Consider the following 24,235-nt stretch of genomic DNA (forward strand, 5'->3'; position numbering starts at 1 on the left):
TGGGAAAGAGGGCCGAATGGGCCGCCAGCAACCACCGTTGAGAGGGCCGCAACCTGCCTCCTCAAGGTATTGGGTGATAAGCCCCCATCTAGGCCGTCTTGCAGAAAAGCCAGGATCTGGGCAATTGAAGGAGAACGTGGATCGATGAATGATTTGTGGCACCACTTACAAAAACTGTTCCAGGTTGCATCATAGATACGAGTAGTAGAAGGTCTCCTAGCAGTCAAAATGGTATTAATGACCTGGGCTGACAAGCCCTCCTCAATCAGCCTTTCCCGCTCAACCTCCAAACGGCTAACTGAAGCCACTGCGGTTCTGGGTGAAGTAGTGGGCCTTGTGACAGAGAGATCTGCTCTAGCGGAATCCTCCACAGCGGGGCTACCGACAGATTGCGAAGGTCCGCAAACCACGGTCTCCTGGGCCAATATGGTGCCACCAAGAGGACCTCTGCTCTCTCGAATATTAATTTCCGAATCACCCTGGGAATCAACGGAAGTGGAGGGAAGGCGTACAGAAGCCCGGGAGGCCACAGGCAACGCAGGGCGTCGTGATTCTCTGCACCATTGGAGGGATAACGAGAAAAGAACCTTGGCGTTTGCGCGTTGAGTGGAGATGCAAACAGGTCTACCAAAGGCTGGCCGAACCTGGCTGCTGCCTCTCTGAACAGGTGTGGGTGCAGACGCCACTCTGCTTGGTCCAGCGTGGCCCTGCTGAGCCAGTCTGCTTGGACGTTGGAGGTTCCGGAAATGTGTTCCGCTCTGATGGACAACAGGTGCGCTTCTGCCCACCGACACAGCCGCTCGGCCTCCCTCATGAGGAGAATGGAATGGGTGCCCCCTTGACGGTTGATGTGGGCCTTGGTTGTAGTGTTGTCCGTAAGGACCAGGACATGGCGCCCTCTCACCTGAGGAATGAAAGCTCACAGGGCCAAGTACACTGCGCGAAGCTCTAACCAGTTGATGTTTCGGCTTCGCTCCGCAGGAGACCAAACTCCCTGGGCCGATAGAGACTGCAGGTGAGCCCCCCATCCGGAAAGACTTGCATCCGTCGTGAGAGTGACCCTTTGAGGCTCCTTGAATAGATGTCCTGAGTTGACAGATAGACGTGTCCACCATAGGAGGGAGGCGAGGACCCTTGGAGGCACTTTCACCACAAGGCCTGATGTGCTCCTTCCTGAACGCTGGTATGGCAGGAGGAACCACTGCAAGGATCTGGAATGCAAGCGAGCCCAAGGGATAATAGAGATGCAAGAAACCAGCTTTCCAAGCAGCTTGGATAGATTGAGCAAAGATGCTTTCCCGGTTCGCTGGATAGCCCTGATAGCTGCGTGGATACTAATGAGCCTCTCCTGAGAGAGGAAAACTTTCCCTTCAACAGAATCAATCACAGCCCCTAGGTGGGCTATACGGGTGGAAGGGCTAAGCTGACTTTTCTCCCAATTGACTAAAAAGCCGTGGGCCTGGAGAACCGAGAGGGTAGTGTTAGTATCACTCTCGGCTTGATGTCGGGAAGGGGGTACGACAAGGATATCGTCAAGGTAGCAATGGATATGTATGGGAACCTGTCTAAGGTGAGCTGCTAGAGCCGCCAACACCTTAGTGAAGGATCTCGGGGCCGAGACGAGGCCAAAGGGAAGGGCTACATACTGGAAATGCTGATTATTATAGCAAAATCTCAGATATTTGGAATACGAGGGATGGATGGGGATATGGAGATAAGCCTCGGAGAGGTCAACAGACGTAAGCCAATCCCCTTCTCTGATGCTTTGCAAAATAGACTGTGGAGTCTGCATTTTGAACTTATGGTGTATGACAAAGCGATTGAGCCTCTTAAGGTCTAAAATGGGTCTCCAACCCCCGGAATGCTTAGGCACCAAGAATAGGAGGGAATAGAAACCCCTTCCTCGTTGTGAAGTTGGTACAGGTTGGATGGCCCTAATATCAGACAGATGTTTGATTGCAGAGACCATAAGGGCCCGCTTAGTAGGATCCCTGGAAATGGGAGAAATCCTGAAATGTTCAGGCGGGGAAGTACGAAACTGCAGGGTCAGGCCAAAACGCACGGAGTTTCTGACCCAGGCGTCTGAAGTGGATTCCTCCCATTGGTCGGCAAAATGCCTGAGGCGGCCGCCTATGAGATAAGAACCTGCAATCCTATCTGGGTCGGCGGGACGCCCTGTTCCCGGCACCCCTAAAGGGCCTTCTGTAGCTGCCCCCTCTTCTTCCTCTGTCTCCCGAATCACCCCGGTCCTGGTAGGATGACCGGAATGATGGGAAACCCTGAAATCTAGGGGTGAATGATGACTGGAAGGGGGGACGAAAGGAGCCCCTCCGAAAGGGCTGGGATCCCCTAGATTCTTGCCTACGAAAAAGCGAAGGCAGGAACTTTTTCTTGTTCCGAGTTTCCAGGAGTAAAGGCTCAAGCGCGGGCCCGAACAGCTTTCCCTTTGAGACGGGGGCTGAAGCCAACTTGGACTTATTTTTGATGTCAGCCTGCCAGTGCCGAAGCCAAAGCAATCTTCTGGCAGTCACGTGGGAAGAGATGGCCCGGGATGAAAACTTAACAGAATGAAAGGTGGCGTCGGCTGCAAATTCTGCCGCTGCCGTGATCTTTGCAATATCCTGATGGGCCCTGGTGTTATCTGGGGGGATATGCTGCTTCAGCTGCCTAAGCCATCTAATGGAAGACCGGGTGAAGGAGGCGGCAGTGGCCGATCGAATGGCCCAAGCATCAGATTGGTGCGCTCGCCGGAGCGCCATCTCTGCCCGCTTGTCCTCCGGCTTCAACGCCTCCAGCGCATCGGTAGGATTGGAGGAAGAGGCTAGCCTTACAATCGGATCATCTACCTCTGGGGTGTCCAACATAGCGGAGAAATCCGAGTCAAGGTTAAACAACCTCTTGTCCTGGCTAGAGGGGGCGGGGGAAGGACCCACCGAAGCCAACTGCCTGGGCAACCAAATCTGAAAAGATAGGGGGGGTCGGAATAGTGTCAGTTTCTACCACCGGCTGCTTGAACATTAGGTCATCTGGATCCTCTGGGTTCGATGGAGGAGGGTCAGAGGGAGACTGTGAAGTCAGACCTGAAACGTTCTTTGCCTTGAATAACAAGGACTTAAATAAATGAGGTTTAAAAAGACCCACAGTAGTAGATTGCTCAGGAAGAATGCCCTCATCTTCTGACATTTCCCCTTCCATAGGGTCTGCCTCAAGAAAAGGCTCGGAATACTGTAAGGACCCTCTATCAGAGCCTTCGTCCTCCTCGAAGGGCTCAAAACCCGCTGCCTCCTCTTCGCGGGTATCCTCCCCCTCTGGGAATGGGGCATCCATATGGGAAGGTACCTGACCATGCTGAGACGCTGGTCCGGAGAGAGACCTTCCGGATAAAGAGCCAACCTCGGGAGTCCTCTCTCGGTTGTCCGGTCTGGACAGCTGCTGTATTCCTTCGGCTATACCTTGACGGATGGCAGACTGCATCCACTCTTTAACACTATCCGGGATGATGACTGAAACAGGATCTTCAGGGCGTAGGCCTGCAGCGGTTGGCGTGAAGGTCGCCTCGGGCGTACGGGTGGGCTGGCGGCCCTGGGTGTTACCGCATCTGGAGGGAGAAGATTGACTTGGCAGAGGGGGGGGCGGAGGTAGAAGGTAAGGCAGGTGTTACAGAGTGTGATTCTCTAGCCCGTTTGCTAAACTCTTTTTCTAGGGCCTTATGGCGTCATAATGCATCTCTTTGAGAGGTACTGGAAGAGTCCTTGTCCCTCTTGCGAAGGTAGTGTGTCTTAGATTTGGCCTTCAAAGAAGAGCCAGTGGGATTGGCCTCTGCCATGGTATCAAATAAAGAATTGGCAATAAGAAAGGCGGTTGGCACGCCCAGGAGTTTGGCCTACTACGCAAGCCGGTTTTCCCAAGGTTGGGTCACGTCCCCCTTTTGGAATAAAATTTTTTTTATTCTCTTAATTCTAAATATGTATTTATTTATCTATTTATTAATTATTATGATTTTTTTTATTTTAATTTTTTATTATTATTATTATAATAAAAGCAGAAAAATCTATCTAAAGTTATTAATTATATACAAAAATTATTTATTATTTATTATTTTGTGGGCTAGGCCCAAAGGAAAGTAAGGCCAATTAAACTCTAGCAGTAAAAAAGGCCTTTAACCTCAAACCTAAATTCCAAATAAATCAAATGAACGCTGAGGCAATAATAAATATATATATATATATATATATATATATATATATATATATATATATATATATATATATATATATATATATATATATATATATATAAATGAACAAAGGGGCCTCCTTAGGCAGCCCCCCAACAACAATGGGGAGTACGTGCCTGCGCCTCTGAAAGAGCTGCGGGCAAGGAAAGAAGCCAACAATAATTAATCAAGAGAGGCAACAGGGCACGGAGCCACAGTGCTCTCTAGAAAGAAGAAAATTGGTCCACGCGGCCTGACGGTCCCGCTAAGGGCCTACTAAGGCCACGCAGCTCAACGAGGAAGTAAAATAAAAATCTTTTTATTCTTTTTAAAATGAAACAAAATGGTGCCGGCCACGAGGCGCATCCAAAATGGCCGCCCGGCACCGAGCGCACGTTTCAGAGGCGCACCAGCCCAAATCAGTACTTCACAAAAAAGGTAAAAACAGAAATAAAGGGCTGGGAGAGAAAGCGTTGCTTCCACTAAAGGCGTTCTGGGGGGAAGACGCAACTACGTGCTAAAAATAGCGCAGGGCCAAGCGGCTGAGCCCAGCACGCTTGGAACGGCAGAGGAAAGGGAGGAGGGGTGGGGGGGGCGAAAGGCTCCGTTCCCTTACCTCCCTCCTGAGAGCGAAAGAGCTCTTTAACTAAATTTAGGACCACTACCAAGGCACAGGAACAAGGAAAATAACGAATCAAATCAAACCTGACACAGCGAAATGTAAGAAACCTGAAACGGCCAAAGAACAGTAGGATAGCTGCCTGTATTTCTCGAAGGCTGAGCTAAAACTGGGGGAACGCAGGGAGGAGTCACGTGGAAGAAGGAGGAGCGTTCCTCAATTATAACTCAGCCTGTGAGAAGTGAAGACTGGAGCACCTCCCACTCTCTGGATGCTCGCAGCAGTTCTACGGAGAACTAGGGCCAGTTCTACTTAAGTCGTGAGGAAAAAAGGGCTCAGCAACTCCATCTGGAGAACAAGACTGTAGGTGATGACTGGAGCCTAGATCTCTCTCTCCAGCCCTGGATAGAGTTTGTGGGCAGGCCTGCAAATCATCAGATTGAGGAGACGGTTGGCTCCTCTCACGCATCTGCTCCAGGCTTCTAGCAAATTGTCTTTTCAAGGCCTCGTGTCTTCTCTTTTCAGCTTTAAATTGAATTTTTGAGGCCTTTTTCATAGCAAAGGCTTTGGCCTTAATCTTGGCCGCAGCATCTTGCTTTGCTGAATGAGCCAGTTGTCTCTTCTTCCTGGATAGCCTCAGGGAAGTACTGGAAACATGGGCCTCCTCATGGTCTGAAAATATAGACTGGTCCTGTGCTTCCTCCATTTTATCAGGGCCTGACACTGAAGGTGCTGAAAGCAGCCTCACTGTAGTGCCTCCCTAACTTCTATGCCAGGCGAGTGATTCATACTGTAAGGCCTAAAGAAGTCCACTTGTAAGGCTGAAATAGTAATTCCACTGATAGGTACTCTGAAATAAGCGCCACAGCACCCAGCTGTTGAGCACAGTGAAGGAGTCTGTAATTAGCTGCGCAACAGCCCCGGAGTGGTGTGTGAACTTCGGCACAAGCCGAGGCTCTTACACCGGTACTCAGAGGTGTCAGGGGCCGAGGGAACATCACCGGAGCCCTGTCACAGAAGGAGAGCAGCTCTCCACGACGTTTCAGGCTCCACTGGATCCCCGGGAATCTCTGCAATGACTCTTGAGTTCTTTTCTTTCCATTTGCTGCTGATCGCTATCTAGAGCTCTCAGAGTCACGTCTGCTCATGACAAGGAGCTGAATCGAAAGCTGGGTGCCTAGCAACAAGGGCTGGCTTTATCACCTTGGCAGACTCAGCTTGATAACCTAGGAGAAGGAGTCTTACCCGGACCTGGACTCTCGCAGCAGTGTGGAGGAAAATGACAAATTCTGTGATATGCAACACAGAAATAAAATGAAAAGTGTGTTAACTTGCAAATTCTAAGCATGTGAAAAGCAGTTAAAGGGGTAATTAGAAAGCAAACTATTGTGAATGAACAACTGTATTCATTTTTAAGTCAATTAAGAAAGTTTGAGTTTCCTCGGGTCAATTTCATCTGCATGAGTATACACACCTGCTTTACTTTGTCAGCAAATCTGGCAAAAGGGTTGTCTGTGCTTGCACATAAAGGCAGGTAAACCCAGGAACCCTGAAGCAACTGCACCGAACCTTCTGACAAAGGGATGCTGTGCTTGTCTCAACATTTTAAGGAAGAGTGCTTTAACTTGAACCAACATGCTTCTTTATATCTTTATAAGGCCTAGCAAATCCCACACAAAAAACAGGTATAGAATGATGCCAAAAATTCTGGATCTTTGACCTTAGTTTTGCAGTGTCTCTAAAATAAAAATTAAGCTTTATAACAAACCATTAAATATAGGGATATTAAAAGTGGTTATGGAGAATGGTTAGCAGTAAATTTCTGAGTCTTTCTTCCTCTCCAAAGAATCTGCTGTTGCGCAGGTGTTAAAAGGGAAAATCACCAAAACTGGAGACAATTACTATGATTTGTACCAATTCTTACTTCAGACACATTCAGAGGATCCTCTCAGGGAAGGCTTTCTGACTACACCATTGGACTTGCAGCCAACCAGAGCTTCAGATACTATTCAAGGAACACTTTTTAAATGTATACTGTGATTCTTGTCACTTAGATATAATTAACCTAACAGTAAATTATGGTAAGGAATATAAATGGAACAATTATGACTAAACAATAACAGTTTTTACTTTAAGTTGTTAAGTCACTAAGAAATTTCTGGTAGGTAAAGTAGCAAGTACTGTACAATTTTAAAACAACAATAACCACTAGGTATATTGTTGTTAGAGAGCAGAGATTTACTATGCCAAGTAACTAAGTTTTACCACACCAGATAAAGGAATACAAAAGAATATAGAAAGAATGGTTGGAATAGAGATACAAAAGGGAATCTGCATCGCAACAGACTTCATTATTTACTCTCTTTTGCCTCCCTTTGGTGGCTGTGCATGCCAACGACAAGACTTAAATTTGGGGCATTTTTAAAAAATATTAAAGGGCAAAATGGATAGATGACTTACACCCCGAACACTGAACATTCTACTTATGTCCATTCAGTAACATCATGACATTATTCTCCTTGCAATTCTTATAGAATGTTTTTTTTTTTTCAAAGTACAACTACTACTACAAAATTTTGCTCATTTCATTCTTATGGGAATGGCGTTTTCCATATGTTACAAATAGCTTACATGTATTACATTCTCTCTTCCCAAGCCTTCTCTCTTATTTTTCATAGGGACTAATATAAAATTTCTAATACCTATATATGGCATTAATATAGCTTATATGTATACAATCTAAATGATACATTTTTGTTAAAAGTTCCTTGTAAATAGCAATGCTGATTTAGGACTCAACATTCATATTTAAAAGAATATAGTTCATATTTTATTGTTCTATTTTATTTTCATTTCATTTAAACTTCCTTTTTATTTCTTCATTTTTTATGGGCATGAGCCATCAATCCCCTGACAAGACAGGTAGCAAATAAATATAATAATAATATTTCTCGAAATGCTATTAAAGTTTTGTCACAATTTTAAATCACATTTCAAAAGTGATTTAAAGGAGCTTGGGTTAAAGAAATCATAATAAAAACACAAAATATTTGCTTATACAAGTTACTATAGCAGATGTCTTTAAAGTATTAGAATAAACTTACCTAATGTAAGCAAGAAACGCCTATAAAATGTATTTGTGTGACTATTTCTTTTTTTTTCATTTTGAGGGGACAGTTTGTAGCTACAAATTACCAAAGAAAAAATGTATAATGTGCTGGGCAGAATATTTTCGTTTTTGTTTTTAAAAAGGTGGATCCTGATATACATCCTGATATATCTCCTCGGAAGAGGAAGGACAATGGGGGAAGCTACCACTGTATCTACATCACGAACATGTTTTGACCTAATGTGTATTAAACACACACAGGAATCATATAGCAATCTTAGAAATGTATCTAATTTTCATAACGAAAAATGAACAGGTAAGACTTAGAATCATAGGACTGGTAGGGCCTTTGAAGGTCTTAATAGTCCAACTTTCCTTTGTAACATAAATCACATTAGCTCTATTCAATGATATATTTCCTATGAAAGTATTTTAATCCAATGAACAGTTCTTTCACTAGAACAAGGGAGATAATTTTATATACTATATTTCTCCCATTTTAACAATGCCCAAATCTAATTTAAACCAATCAGAAGGTCACTATATGACTAATGATTTTTGTCAATTCTTGTTCCACTAATGGAAGATTCCCATCACTAAACGGCTTCCTAAGACACAGCCCCTACACACACGTTCTACCTCCAAGGTCTGATTCTCTATTTACCTCAAGGGTATTATCAATTTAGACGTTCCCAAATATTGCCACTGGCTTTGTAACAATTTCATATTTTGTGCTGTGCAAAGATTTTATTTTCTTAATTCTTTGGGAAATAGAAATTTGAGACCTAACCAAGTCAACACAAACAGAGTTTGTCATAGAAGAGTTAACATACCAATATTATAAACCATGTGTTTGGCTGCAAACAAAGGATATTAGTAATATGTAAAAACTGGGGACTGTGGCTACATCTACAGCACTGCACATTTACAATTTTAAAGAGAGCCTGGATGAGTACTGGATGCATTTTTGCAACACAGGAGCAAGAAATCTCTTTCCCAATTATTTAACTTTAGCACTTTACTCTTCAACATGTTTTGAGGGGGTGTACTTTCATTTGTTTGGTGTCCACTTTTATTACTCTTAGTTTGTCAGAACTATCTTCCTCTCAGAGTTTAAGACCAAAAAAAATCCTTCTGAAATTAAAATGACAGACTAGACTTTCCAAGTTGCTTCATTTCCACATACTGTTTTTGATGGTACTATATAATCAATGTATTTTAAAAGTATGATGACATTTAACAATTTGCAGCAGATTCTAATAATATTAAATTGCAATCTTGCAATTGTATATTACAATTTTCAGCTATTCTTATTTTTAATAGACAAATCTTTAACCATCTGCAAATTATTTGTAGGAATAGGTTCCACTATATTCAGTGGCACTTACTTCTGTAAAAATATGCACATATATTTGACTGTAATTACTTTAGATTTACCACTATTATTTTCTATAGAAATTGTATATGAAATGCTTCTATGTCAAGTACTGGCTTTTTCCTGTGTTTCAAAACTGAAAATGAAAATCTTTTAATCCAATCCACTGAAATAACTGAATTGAATCATTGGAACTACATTTCTATTACACTGGCATATTGACTTAGGCTACATTAAATGCACCAAAATCTTCCATAAGATACAATTCCTGTACAAGAAATAACCTCTGACTTCATATAGACAGATTGGCAGATGTCATATACCAGCAAAATTGTATATTGTAAATGTTGTAGATAGCCAGAGTGAGGGATTACTCACATAATGTTCTATTGGAAACAATGTGGAGTTGAAGGCCAAATTTAACTTTAAATTTTTTTTTGTCTATGTTCATATAAGACACAGTGCCTGCAATGTTCATCTTTCTTCCACCTTTTCAGTGAACCTAACTATGATTACTCAGTCCTATTTTCTGAATCAGCAACATATTGTATAGGCTACGTTGGTACAGCACATTGGCTCAAGTGTGATTGGCTGGAATAGAATTCAATTTATTGCACAGACATATTCATTTAATGAGATACTTTTAGTTTAAATTGTTTAGTTTAGCTGAAACAGAAACTAAAAATGAAGTTCAAAGTGTGTACACTCCTTTTTGCTGGCTTAGCTAATTCATCTGGTATCTACTGTACTGTATCAGTAAAATCAAGATAAAACAGAGGATCAGGTGATTTTTTTTTATTTTCTTCAATGCAAAAAAAGAGGAGAACAATGTATTGCAACAGCTTGAGAGGTTTCAGAAAATGATCAATGTAACATACTTTACAAATCTATGAAACACATTCTGTCTAAAATAAGTCAGCATATGCTTTTGACAGAAATGAATATGTACATTTATATATTATATTTAAACTCCAAGAATGTTAATAAAACTTTAATTTTTCATTTTAAACTAGTGTTTAACATGGAATTCCAATTCCAGTTAAGAGAACAGCCCTGATTAGCTGTGGTACACACATAACACATTCTGGTTAAACAAACAATGGAAGAAAGGGGACAACTGAATATTTTATGATGGCTCACTGAATGCTTTTAACAGATACTGAAATTAGAAAAGCTTTATTTCTATATGTGCCTGGGGCCCAGAAGCTAGCCTTCCTTTCCTTATCATCGTAATTCATTTTGGGCAGCTAGGAAGTAATTAAGGATGGAATAATGAGAGCCATGGATCTTCAGCTCTCCTATCAGGTCAGTTCTCAACTGAAAGGAATTCATGATTGGGATCTGGTTGGTTGATTGCAAAATCAGTATCTGGATTTGCATAAAAACTTTTCCTAATTGTCTAGCAAGGGGGGGTATACCGTAAGTTTTTTAAATGTTGTAAACTATAAAGCTTTTCGTAAGAAAAGGCTGCAGTTTTTAAGCTTTATTATACCTGTAGTTTTGTTATTTTGAGTAACACATCAAATTTGCCAAAATATAATTTCTATATTAGGAAAGTCCATGTTAAATTTCAGGCACATAATTAAGTGATACTTGTACAAAAGGAATTAATGATTTTTAAAAATTAATATGACCCTCCCAAAATGGAGTAGTAGAAATGTCAAACTATTGATTTTTGTTTTCCATCAAATCATTCCATTCAGTAAACAAGTTCATCTAACTAATGCAGTTCACAAAATACTGTTATGTTTATACAAGTTCTCACAGTGAGACCGAACAACAAAGTGGAATGAGTCATAAAACTAAGGATCTTCAATTTGCAAGATGCTGTGAACAATTAACTACTGTAACAGATCAAGGTCACTTTGAATTGAAAGCAGGTGTTGGTCAAAAAATCCAGTATCCCCTTCTTTCCCATTATATTTTTTTTAAAAAAAGGGAGTTCTCCTTCTGAAACACATCCAGGTTCTACAAATCAGATGGTTTTATGATTTTGTGAAGATTTAAAAGCGGAAAACAGGGAGAATCAAATGTATTCACCCTGTTCTGACTGAATAAAATATCCTAATTTGTGAACTAAACTTTGTTAAACTCAAGGCCACGTTCCCAGTTACTTCATAATAATCTCATTTCATATTCTCCCTATTGTTAGGCCTATGAATATACTGTACATTATATACACCATGTATTTTTCTCAAACAACAAAAGGAGCAAAACAAGCCAATGAGAATATAATCAAGCACAATACAACTAAGTTTTATAGAAAATTTTAAAAAATCCCTTCATTTATTGCTACCATGCTGTTACCTAGAATAACAATAGCATTAGACATATATACCGCTTTACAGTGTTTTATAGCCCTCTCTAAGTGGTTTACAGAGTCAGTTATTGCCCACAACAATCTGGGTCTTCATTTTACCCACCTTGGAAGGATGGAAGCCTGGTGAGATTTGAACTGCCAAATTGCAGGCAGACGACAATCAGCAGAAGTATCCTGCAATACTGCACTCTAACCACTGTGCCACTGTGGCTAAGAATAAGCTGCAATCCACAAAAGAAGCTCTGCTGGATGACACCAGATTGTCTTGGTTATGTTTTTCATTGATGGAGAGCTATTTACAGGGGATCAGTTGCATTTTAAGAATCTCCCTGTTGAAGAAGCTACACTCATGCAATCTTGCATTCAGTTCCCCACCACGATAACTTGGACATCCTTGGAAACTCCAAGTAATAGAATATGAAAGCTGTAATTCCTTGAGAAGTTATTTCTACAAACTGGTACTGAAATGCAGATTGCTCTGATAGCGGAAGGAATATATAAGTCATTATGACTAAAACATAAGTTTTGACACTCTCAGAATCTATTTAGACAACACCCCACTGAGATCTACAGCCCAGCAGAGTAGACTTTTTTTTCTTTGCCATCTGACCCTGTTTTTTTTTTATTGACAACTACTTGCAGTAGAAAGGCAGAACATTGGATAAGAATTCAGTCATGTCTGGAGAAAGCTTCCATGAGAATAAACATGACTGATTCAGTATTTACTTACTTTATATAATCTGTAAATTCATAGAGCTGTGAGGGCAAACCTATGGCAAGCGTGCCGGAAGTGGCACGCAGAGCCATCTCTGCTGGCACACGAGCCTTCGCCCTGGCTCAGTTCCACTACACATGCGCACGTGCTTCCCACCAGCTAGCTGATTGTCAGGTATCTGCCGCACATGTGCACAGAGCGGGGTGCAGGTGGGACACATGTGCATATGTGCAGGGGGCAGGAGTGCACGCATGTGCATTGCATTATGGGTGCAGGTACATGTGTGCACATGCACGTGCACTTTCGGCACACGACAACGAAAAGGTTAGCCATCACTGTCATAGAATATTTAAAACAAAAATATGCTAAAATACTTCAGAATAAATGCTACATACTTTGGGAATACTTCTTAGTAAATATAATTAGAACTGACTATAATTTCCCAAATTCTCTCCTTATGATTTGGAAGTACTTTCCTGCAAAATTAATGGATTATGATGGAAATGTCAATTTGCATGCAATTATTAGTTTGTATACATTTCAAAGTAGTAAAAACGTTAGCATAAATTTATGGGAATTTTATTTAAATTGTTTTAAAATTACATCCATAGATCACATTTTATATCTAGTTTAAGATGATACTGTTACCTTTAACACAACTTTAGACTGGCTGTTTAGACAATTCCACTTTTTGCATATTACTTTTACATTTGAGTGATGTTATTTTGTTTTCAACTAATCTGTACAGTGAAAAATAAAATCAACAAAATATGTGTAAATATTAGTTAACTTTACAAACATACATCTGACAAAAAACTAGCACTGAATTAGCAACATTTAAGCACCACTTTAAAATTCATAATAAAAAAGAAAACACAGTTAAGATGTAACTACAAGCTACCAATCAAGGACTAGAAAGCTGTCTATTTTAAAAGGCTAAATTTGAAAGCCAATCATAATGAAGTGCAGTCTTTGTTGATGTTGACAACTCCAACCTCTGAAAAACCAATCAAGTACAATGTGGGCTGGCAATGAGGCGGAGATATCTTTTCATTGAAGAAATTCCTAAGGACATTTACTATGAATTCTGTATGCACACGTTGCCCTTGTCATGAGCAATTTGTGTATAGCAAGCAAAAAATAAAATGATAGAATACATAAAGTCCAGTTTTTAGGGCAAAGAATGCACTCTTTACCCAAGCAAGAGTACAGACAACAGCTATTTTCTTCAAATTGCACAACAGAGCATGGAGAATTACACATGCAGCTTTAAAATTAAATTCACAATGGGATCAAATGTGACCTATAGATTAGTACCATGTGTTTGCAGCAAATTATACTCAGTCATTAGAAATATCTTCGGAAAAGAGTTTGTTTCCATTTGTCAGTGACTAGTCCCCTTAATTGATCTCAAGTTATAAGTCTATGGACACATAGTAGCCTTTAAAGTATTTGCCCCTGAAATGTGTGAGTCTGTGCAATCCTAACCTAAATTTACCCCCCCCCCCCTTTAAGCATACATAAAGATTTCCGAATTGCCTAAGGAAAGAATTGCAATTAGAAAGCTTGTCTCGTGAGTTAAAATACAAACATCCCAGACGTGTCAAGTTAACAGAGGTGAAGATTATACAGAAATTCAAGATGTTTTACTTTGCCTATACATTAGCCAAAGCAACTGACAGCTTAAGAGCATGGTTTGGAAAAGCGTAAGAATGTCAGAGAAGAAAAAAGGGGAAGGGGGGCTCAAAGTCCCAACAAAACAAAAGGGCACAACGTTATTTTATGAAAATGTAACGGGGACTCAAGACTTTGGCTCGCTTTCCCCAAACCTACGATTTGCCACTTTTATGCAGACGAAGAGCTACCCCCACTGGCTGCTAAAGGAGCCGCCAGCTTCAAAACGAACCGGGGGGGGGGGGGGGAAGGTGGGGGGAAGGCAAAGCCTGTCATATGAAGAATTGAATCCCTTGAAGCAAGGACTCTCCTTCCACTAGGAACACTAGCGGTCCTCCAGGCCAAGTCGCAAAGGCCCGACTCAAAAACCGAAAACCCGACCGATCCTGGTTTAACAGCTCACAAGTTCCGGCAATAGCGGCCGGCGCGCATACTCTTCCATTCAGGGACGCCTTTTGCGCTTCCTTCCAGTTACGCCAGCGTAAGGCCTCTCCCCCTCTTTCTCTCCCCCCCCCCTCCGCTAATCAAAACACTTCGCGAGTCCTGGGCAAGCAAGATGGCGGAGCAAGGCCCCGCTTACGGCGACGGAGGAGAGTTTACGCTGCGCTCTTTACGCAGGCCCCATCGGGAACGTGCGCCGCTGCGGCGGGAAGCGTGCGTAGCGGCGCTTAGTGAATGCCAATGGCCTATTTCCCGTGAGGGGAGGGGGACGTCTGATAAACAATGGTGGGCCCCCCCTGCGCGGCTCCCTTACCGATTCCTCCTCCTTTTCCATGCCCGTGGGCATCTGCGGCACGGCACGGTTGATGGAGACGCAGTCATTGAGGTCGGGCATGTCCTTGCCGCGGTAGATAGGCAGCGGTTTGGCGGCGTCTAGCGCCCGGGCTCGGAAGGAGAGTTTGCTCATTGTCTCCCCCTCACAATAACACCCCGGGGCCGGGCTGGGGGAGCTGGGGGGGCGAGGAGGACCCTCACTACGGCCTCACCGCCGCCTCCCAGCCGCTCCCGACCCCGGCCCGACACACCATGGAGAGCCCCGCCGCCCCGGAACAGCTCCCTCGAAGAGCCGCCCGCAGCCCTAGATCCGCGCCGGGGTCGCTCGATCCGCTCCCTGCGCCATGGCAAACATGGCGGACATTAACCAAAGCGGCCAGCGATCCCGGCAACCAACGCGAGAGCGGGGAACTGGTGTGGCGGGGGGAGAGAAGAGAAGAGAAGGGAGGGAGGGAGGGAGAGCGAGCAGGCAGGCAGGCAGGCGGATGGGAGGGGGGACAATGGAGCGAGCTGGGGGGAGGGAGGGAGAGAAGGAAGGAGCCGAGGCGGCTGCGTGCGCACTGCCAGCCGGCAACCAGCGGCGAGCGAGACGTCTCCTTCTCTCCCCCGCCCGCGGCTTGGCTGCTGAGGAGAGAATGTCTCCCGTCCGTCCTGCACCCGAGCCTCACTGCGCGCATTCTACAGGGCACCAACAGACGCCCTCTCAGAGGGGAAGAAGCCGTGTCAGTGTCTCCCCTCGCCAGCTAGCGTTGCCCCCCCCCCTCACTCCCGCCCCGAAGGTCTTGCACAGATCGCTGCTCAGCTGCACACCTTGTCCTGGGGGATGATGCTGGAGTGGGCTACGCCCACCTCACCTTCACCACCACCACCACCACACGCCCCCGTGTAAACTCTAGAGGTCGGCCGGAGTTTTTGGGCTCGGGCAAATCGCGAGTGGGCTAATGGCTGAGTAAAGCTGGAAAAATGGACCCGCGCCTCCGGTTTTGGAGGATGGAGTTCCTCCCGATTGACAGTAGCTCTGTAAAAAAGAGGCTTTGGGGAGAGTTTACTCTGTCCTAGGTACTAGTTATCCCCTCTGCGGTGCTTTTTCTTCTTCAGAGTATTGCTGAATTAGCCAAGTAAACAAATACTCCAATTAAAGAAACTGCCAGAGTCATCAGTAAACAGCCCAACCATAGATAGGCAAGACACTAGAATATTTATTTATTTTTTGATTTGATTTGTAAATATAAACTGACAGCAAACCCACACACCTTACTAGCACTGAGGAGGTTGCCTAGTTTGGGTAATGAAACATCTGCAAGAAAACAAGCAAGTTCAGAGAGCACCAAGGACCTCCCTCATTTCAACCTACAACTATTCTTTACTGAACTAGCTAAGTCCTCAATTTGAAATTTGCTGTCTATAATTCTTTTGGAGACCCAGAAATCGATATAAGTTTAGAAGGCACTGGCAACGGGGATATACACAGGTAGTCCTCGACTTACAACCACAATGGAGCCTGGTGTTTCTGTTGATAAATGAGACATTTGTTGACTGAATGTTGTCCCATTTTACGACCTTTCTTGCCACAGTTAAGTGAAACACTGCAATTGTTAAGTTACTGGTAAAGCTGTTAACTGAATCTGGCTTCCCATTGACTGCTTGTCAGAGGATCACAAAAGGTGGCCACATATCTTTGGGACACTGCAAATGCATAAATATGAACCAGTTGCCAAGCGTCTGCATTTTGGTCATGTGACCATGGGGATACTGCAATGGTCATAAGTGTGAAAAACATAAGACTTTTTTTCAGTGCCGTTGTAACTTTGAATGGTACACTGATGTACACATTGTATGTAGAGGACTGTTTGTAATGTGATTTTAGGAGCTATAGTGGGAACTTAGCCAATTATAAAGATTTGGATATATAAAGTATAGCCAAGCTCAGAGAGCACCAAGGACTCTGCTATAGGTTATTCTGTAAAATATAAGGTAGCAAAAAAAATATGGATGCCACAATGTATGTGCCCCAAGCGCATGTTGACAAAAATGTCTAGCAGGTGACAGTACCTGGTTGAACATGCCTGAAGCTAAACCAGAGAGACTTGATTGGGACTTGGATGACAGACCATCCAGTAACACCAAAGCCATAGGCTAGATTATGAACATGAAAAACCTCGTAAGGCAGGAGTGACCAATCACTTGGGTACTGTTGCTAAGAAAACAGCATGGTTGGATACATGTTGATAAAGGACTCATCAGAAATCACTCTGAACTCTCAAGTGTCTTTGAGAGAAGGAGCAGCAGTCAGTAAATAAACAAGGGGTTGAACAAGCCATCCCTTGGGAAAAAGATCTCAAGCTTTCAAAGTGTGGAGGATGTGAAGGAATAAAAGGGAGTAGAAACTTGGTATGAGGTGGAGATAGCAGACAAGGAGATACTTGAAATATTAGAGTCCAACAAATAAAAGAATTCTTTTTCACATAGTACATGGAATTGGCTGCAAAAGATATGAGCGTTGCCACCAGCATAGAAGGCTTTAGAAGATGATTAGATAAATTCCTGACGGATGAGGTTATTGATGGTAATACATTACACCAATGTCAGAAGCAGTATTCCACTAGATAAGAGTGACTAGGTTATTGTGCTTCTTGGAGCTTCCGCACTAGGCAGGCAAAATAGAAATAACTGGTTGCCTATTCAAGGTCTCCACAGTTCTCGATTCACAACCCATATTTGGTTGTGAAAAAGTAGATGACAACATGAATAAATGTATAATTATGATAAAATTAAAATTTCTAGTGTTTGTATTCATTTAGCTGATATTTAAATTTTACATTTTATATTGTGATCTTGTATCTTCATATGTGTGTGTGGCTGGCAAGAGCACAATCACAGTTGCTTAGTAGGTATGATGTGAATGGACACTGTTCTATTTTATAAAAATTCCAAATATATTCAGTAGATACTGGATCACTGATGTCTCCTTTGTATATATTTACTATCAGGAAAACTCTTGAAATACAATTTAAAAATAAAACCTATGTTAGACAGAATATGCACCAATTTTAACACTCCCTCCAGCATTCTGCTTGGTGGTGACCAGCATTATTAAATCAGCTCACTGGTAATTTAAACATCACATGTGAACATGTGTTTGGTTAGTTTTCTACGAATCCCTTGCATGGCATATTTCTACTCAAATGTTTACATCCGATTAGGCAAAACATAGACCAAGATATTGACAAACAACTAATCAAGTTGTGCTAGTTGTGCTTTGGTTTACAAATTCTACAGTTATCAGATCTCGACTGCAAAATGTAGATGGCCTGTCGATAGTGGCAAAGAATGAGTTTTCCCTATCTGTCTGCTGCCATCTAAAGGTATCCAGGTTTTGGTAACCTTTTTCACATGCAAAGACTATTGATCTTTCAGTTTTTATTACCATCTTGCAGATATATTTCAACGGGAAGACTGTCTTTTTGCTCCTCAGAACAGCAGCTAATAAGAAACATTGCATTCTAATGGGAGACCTTTTTTATGCCACCGATATCCTTGATTTCAAAATTTTTGTATCAGTTTTCCTTGCTACAGTTCTGAATTATTCAAATTATAGAAGGACACCGCATCATGTCTAATATGCTGATTTAAGTGTGAAAATGTGATTTAACTGTCTGGAAGCAAGATTGTACAATGTGATTGTATAATATAAATCTAATAGTTACATATTAGATTACTAACTGTAATGTTTATATTTTCAGATTGAATATAATTATATAGAACCATGTCAAACAATAGTAACTGTAACCTAGGATGAGAACTAAAAGATATTGTCCAGCAGCAAAAAAAATTCAACCAATTTCATTATACTAATTAATTTCTTTATTAGACAAAAATATGTGTAAATTTGTTTGATCTTTATTCTATTGCACAAGCCAATATGACAACCAATCCAGAACAAATTCCTAAATAACTAAATTAACACAATGTTGTAATGTAAGTCAGGGTCTTCAACCACCGGGCCGTGGACGGTGCACCGTCCGTGGAGCACTCTGTACCGGGCCGCAAAGAAAAAAAGATGGCGGCTTTCTTCGCCTTCGGTGAATGCTGCTGGGATCAGGGATCAAGGACACAAATGAAAGAAGGGGAGGGAGGAAGCAACCGAGCCTGTCCTGCTCTCTGGCTCAGCAGCTTCGGTTTCCTCCCGCCTTGTTCCTCTCTCAGTCGCTCTCTCGCTGCTCCACCAGCCCAGGAAGAAACTGCTTCAAGGAAGCCGGGGGTGGCTTTCCCTGTCTCCGCAGCGCCTCCGAGCCGTTTACCCCCACCCCGCCCGCCCGCCCGCGCTTCAATTCAGTGCCCGTTCTGCCTGCCTGCCTGTTTGGTTGTTTGGGAGCAGCTTCGGCTGATAATAATAACTATTCGCCTCTTTTTATCAGCCGAAGCTGCTCCGAAACGAAGAAGGCAGGCAGGCAGAACGGAGCACTGTGGATTGAACCGCGGGCGGGCGGGTGGGGGTAAACGGGCGCTCGGAGGAGCTGCGGCGACAGGAAAGCCACCCCCACCGGCTTCTTTGAAGCAGTTTCTTCCTGGGATGGTGGAGCAGCGAGAGAGCGACTGAGAGAGAACGAGGCAGATACCTGAGGGAGGGAGGGAGACACCTGAGGGATGGGGCTGAGGGAGGCAGGGCCGGGCGCTCCCTGAAGTTGGTGGTTTGCTGGCAGGCGTTTTATTACCCGACTAGGTAACAACATCAGATGTTACCTAGTCAGGTAATGAAACGTCTGCAAGCAAAACCACCAAACTCGGATTCTCCCCCCAGTCCTTGAAAAAGTGTTTGTGCTTGAAACTGGTCCCTGGTACAAAAAAGGTTGGGGACCACTGATGTAAGTGACATAACACTTATGTTCATACATAATTTGTGACTTTATTATAGTCCATCCTTTCCCTATTAGAATCACTATGTTTTGACACACATTCATGATTCCTTTACAATTTCCTAAATTATATTTAGTGGACATGTGGCACAACTGACATTTATATGAACATATGGGAATCAAAATAATGCATATTCTCAGACAATAGCTATGCAAAACTTATCAACATATTACTTGAACAGCAGTGGTGAATTATTAGTTTCTATTAAAGATTGCAAAAGTACATTCAGTTTTTAAAAGCTTACAATAATACCTGCATGAAGTACAATAAAGTACTTGGACAAGGTTTAGCAATATGGGCAATGTATCCTGCACATATTGTGTAATTATTGCTTAGGTTTTGCCAGGGACATTGCTCTGTTTAACATTCAATGGAAGATCACTTAAATTGCAGTCCTTGGAATAAAATGTACATAGAGTAGTTCATATAAACCGTATACTGTACTGTGGACCCATTCAATAGCTTGTGGCAAGTTACTGCCTCTAGGAAGAGATGAACTCTATGGGCAAGGAAGAATAAACTACTGTATAAAGCATCCTATACTGACCATTTGAAACTATTTTAGAGTAAGATTTATAGAGTCTGATTTAAATTATATATAAGAACAATAAGAAAATTAATCTTTTAACATTCAGGGCAGATGATACCTGCACAGTCTTTTGAGAAGCACATTATTCTTCTGCCACACATTTTTAAAAGGCACATTTCATAATTGGTTTCCTTTTTCCCCCTAATACTTTCTTTTTTAAAAAAAAAAGTTTATTTAAGTTTTCACAAAATATACAAATACAAATAAAATATCTATTTTAGAGAACAGCGTGGCCCCAGGTTATCACTTCTCCACACAGTCATAATACATATTATCTTATGCATTCTAATCCATATCTTATAACTATTTTCACATTTTTGTCAATAGCTTTTCCCTTTCTTTACTTCCTATAGCCTTATTTTAAATTATCTCATTCCTTTCTTAATTCAATTACATATCTTTTTCTAATTTTAAAATCTTTCTAATCAATGTTTTTATACTTTTGTCTGTCCTGTTTTCAATTTCATATTATCTTTTCTCATAAAACAAATTTTCCCCTGTAATTACTAGATACTAATTTGTATCTTTTTTCAAAATCTTGTTTAAAAATTTAAGTTACTCCTTTACAGTTATAACATTCATTTTCTAACCTCTATTTTATAACACATACCTATTTTCAATCGAATTCTGCTTGGTACATTCCCTTAAAAATACACACTAAATTCTTAAAAGAAAAAAGTGTGTACTATATATATATATGTGTGTGTGTGTGTGTGTGTGTGTGTGTAGTTCTTTAAAGTGTGTGTGTGCCTGATATATATATATATATATATATATATATATATATATATATATATATATATATATATATATATATATACATGTGTATATATATATATAACACACACACACACACCCTTGCACCCTTGCAGAATCCTCTCCTTGTATGTGTGTGTGTGTGTGTGTGTGTGTGTATAACAATAGTAAATGGAATAATTATTCTATTCAAGTACAGCTCTGCTCATTAATATTAATAACAATCTTTTACATTTCTATTTCTTTTAACAAACATTACCTAGTAATATCAGTTGTCTTTCACTTTAATCATCTATATTTCATATTTTACTTATTACTATCTTTAAATAAAAAACCAAACAATAGTTATTAACAGTAGTCAATAAAGTTATTATTCTTATTCAAGTTCATCTTGTCAACTGATAAAAATCTTCCATGTTTCTTTTCAGTTTTTTTTAAACTTTCTTTTTAAATCATTGAGAGCCTTATTCTCTTTACAAACAAATATTCCATTACACATCAATAGAATTTTTTTTCTATCACTTTAATCATCTAACATATTTTCTAACCCTGTTCTGTTTCTAATATAACAATGCTATCCCATGCACACTTGCAGAATCCTCTCCTTAAGTTAAATTTTAACCATTGTCTCTGTGTCTTTTAAATAGGTTTATACCTTTAATTCTTGTACGCTTTTCCTGTACCTCTATATCTTGTTTCTGTCCTTTGTAGCTTCTTTTCCTTTCCCTCTTCCCTCTCTTCTTTTCCCTCCTCTTTTTATTCGCTTTTCTATCTGATTCTCCCTTCTGTGATCCTCCCTTCTGCTTCTTCCTGATATCATGATTACTTTTCAAATTAGTCTTTTTTTTTTTGGTTGTTGCTTCAGTGCTTAAGTTTTTAACTCCCTTTCCCCCCTTTCCCTTTTTTTACCCCACTTAAAATTTCTTGGTCACTAAAGATGGCTTCTTTGTTGTCCCGCCCTTCTTGTTCTGCCAGCGTTTCTTGTTGTTTTTCATAGTTCAAGATCTCCATTTCTAAAAATTGAAATACAAAGCCAAAAGATCCTCTTCCCTCTTGTGCTTCTTCTTTTTGTTCTTTAGGTCTCATTTTAACTCTTCAAGGAGTGATGCCATTTTAAAAAATTTTAAACAACCCCCAATTGATTTTATTTTGTTTCATTAGGATCCTCCATCCAAAGTTCCAGGAATCATCCAATAATCCAAAACTGTTTCTTGTTTCTTTTCTCACTTTCTCTTTCCAGGGGCTTTGTTATCTTGTAACAAAGTTTCAGCTACAATGTATCTTTTGCAAGCTTTGTTAAAATTCCACTATCGAATTTTTTTAAGTTCCAGGTGGTCTCCTCCATTTTCCAGATTCCACCATCTTTTTTCCTTTTTCCCTCCACTGCTTGCTTTCTTTTTTTAAAGAAAGTTTTTAAATTATCCAAGAATCTTTATACCTTTGACACTTTATTTTCAGCTAGAAATAGCCTATTAATGTCAAAGTGGATTAGTATCAATTTCTTATTCGAATCTTTTCTTCTTAACATTCCAAGTCAATTAAAACTGTCAATGTGAGAGGAAAAAAAGCCAATTCCGTTTCCTTTTGTTATGAACTAATAAAAACTATTTAATAAAATCTTGTCAACCTTACGAGAAAAGCAGGCTCGTAATCCTGCACCTTTGATTGGCCCATGGATAGCGAGCTGGGATTGGTCCTTACGGAGCAGCCTGATTGGCTATTAGCTGAACATCTCTCATTGGGTACAATTTAAACGTTTGAACGCAAATCATTGGTCTATAAAAGAGCTGCTGCTGCCCAGGGTTTTTGCTCTGTTCTTAATCGTTAATAAAGAGTTGAAGTTCACAAGTTCTCTGCCTCGTCTCCGTCCTTGCGCCCATGCTCAGAACTTAACACTGGCGACAAGGATGGGATGCGGAGACAACAGAGCTGACTGAACACTACAGAGCACCAAACAGAGCACGTGGCTGAAGGCGCACCAACAACGGCAATATGGCCAGCGGTGCTATACCACCCGCTCCATTTGACCCGGCAAACGAAGACTGGGACTCGTATATGGATCGGTTCCAGATGTTTCTGGAGACCAATAACTTAAAGGACGCTACGACCGGCAAGAAGCAAGCAATATTCCTGACCCATTGCGGGCCTGCCGTCTTTAAGATGGCGAAATCACTTGCAAAAACGGCTGAGGTGAAAACGATGGATTGGGACACCCTCGTGCCCTTTCTACGGGCCCACTATGCACCCGCAGTGCCAACACTTGTCCGTAGGCACAAGTTTTGCCAGAGGGACCAACGGAAAGCGAAAGTCTTGCAGACTTCATCGCTGACCTCCGGAACTTGGGTGGCCTCTGTGGGTTTTCAAACCTCGAAGAAGCCTTGCGAGACCGCATAATTCTGGGATTAGATGACCACGGTGTAGAGCAAGATCATGGCCAAAGGGGACATTGATCTTGCCGATGCGCATCGCAGATGCTACCACAGCAGAAGCAACCAGGAAGTCGGCCGCTCGAATGCGCCGCACCAACGCACCACCGCTCCGTCAACTCGCGAATGATACCTCGCCTCGCCCGAGAGGCACTCAACAACGGCGCATGAGGACCTGGAATCCCCATCAGAAAGTGATGAGGAAGAGGTCAACCGACTCCGTCCGAATGAGACCAACAAAACCAACGATTCCCGCGACAATGCGCGGGTTGTGGGGCAAACCACACACGATCCGATTGCAAATTCCTCGACGCGCTCTGCCGTTCCTGTGGAAAAAGAGGCCACATCGCAAAGGTCTGTAGAAGCAAGCGAGGGTCCAGCCCAAAGCGTAGGGAGAATAACTGCAGCCAGTCTACAGGATATCCTCCTGCGAATCAAAATCGCCAGAACCACCAATGGAACAACCACTCCTACAGAAATAAAACGTTCACCACTTCAACTAGACGGAAGAGACACACCAAACTATTACCATCGGCCACGCATCATCCCTAGATGCAAGAAAGATCCGAGTAAGGGTCGCCATTGAAAACCAACCTTGTATAATGGAAGTCGACTCAGGGTCGTCTCTCTCAATGGTATCCTGGAAGACCCTCCAACAACTAATCCCGGCCATCCGTCGTCAGGACCTCAGCCCCCAAAGGATCCTGTCCTGGCACGAGTTCTCAGCTGGGTCGAACGAGGATGG

The 24,235-nt window shown here is 42.0% G+C and overlaps 2 protein-coding genes across 2 annotated transcripts in view; both read right to left on the bottom strand.

The window, feature by feature from the left end:
• The window catches only part of EPC2 (enhancer of polycomb 2), a 54,316-nt gene extending 39,101 nt beyond the window's left edge, over positions 1–15,215 (bottom strand). Inside the window, exon 1 of the mRNA XM_026673498.2 lies at positions 14,783–15,215. Within this exon, the coding sequence (XP_026529283.1) occupies positions 14,783–14,935 (153 nt within the window). The 5' untranslated portion in view covers positions 14,936–15,215. The remainder of the gene's footprint in view (positions 1–14,782) is intronic.
• Positions 1,122–3,405, bottom strand: LOC148133165 (uncharacterized). The gene is given in 2 exon segments (XM_087953569.1): positions 1,122–2,951; positions 2,953–3,405. Coding segments are annotated over 2 exon segments (1,173 nt in total). The 5' UTR covers positions 3,328–3,405; the 3' UTR covers positions 1,122–2,153.
• Positions 15,216–24,235: the final 9,020 nt, after the last annotated feature.

The sequence above is a fragment of the Notechis scutatus genome, chromosome 1 (genome assembly GCF_049901735.1).
Source record: "Notechis scutatus isolate UNSWTSFEM ecotype Mainland chromosome 1, rNotScu1.2, whole genome shotgun sequence".
Lineage (NCBI taxonomy): Eukaryota > Metazoa > Chordata > Lepidosauria > Squamata > Elapidae > Notechis > Notechis scutatus.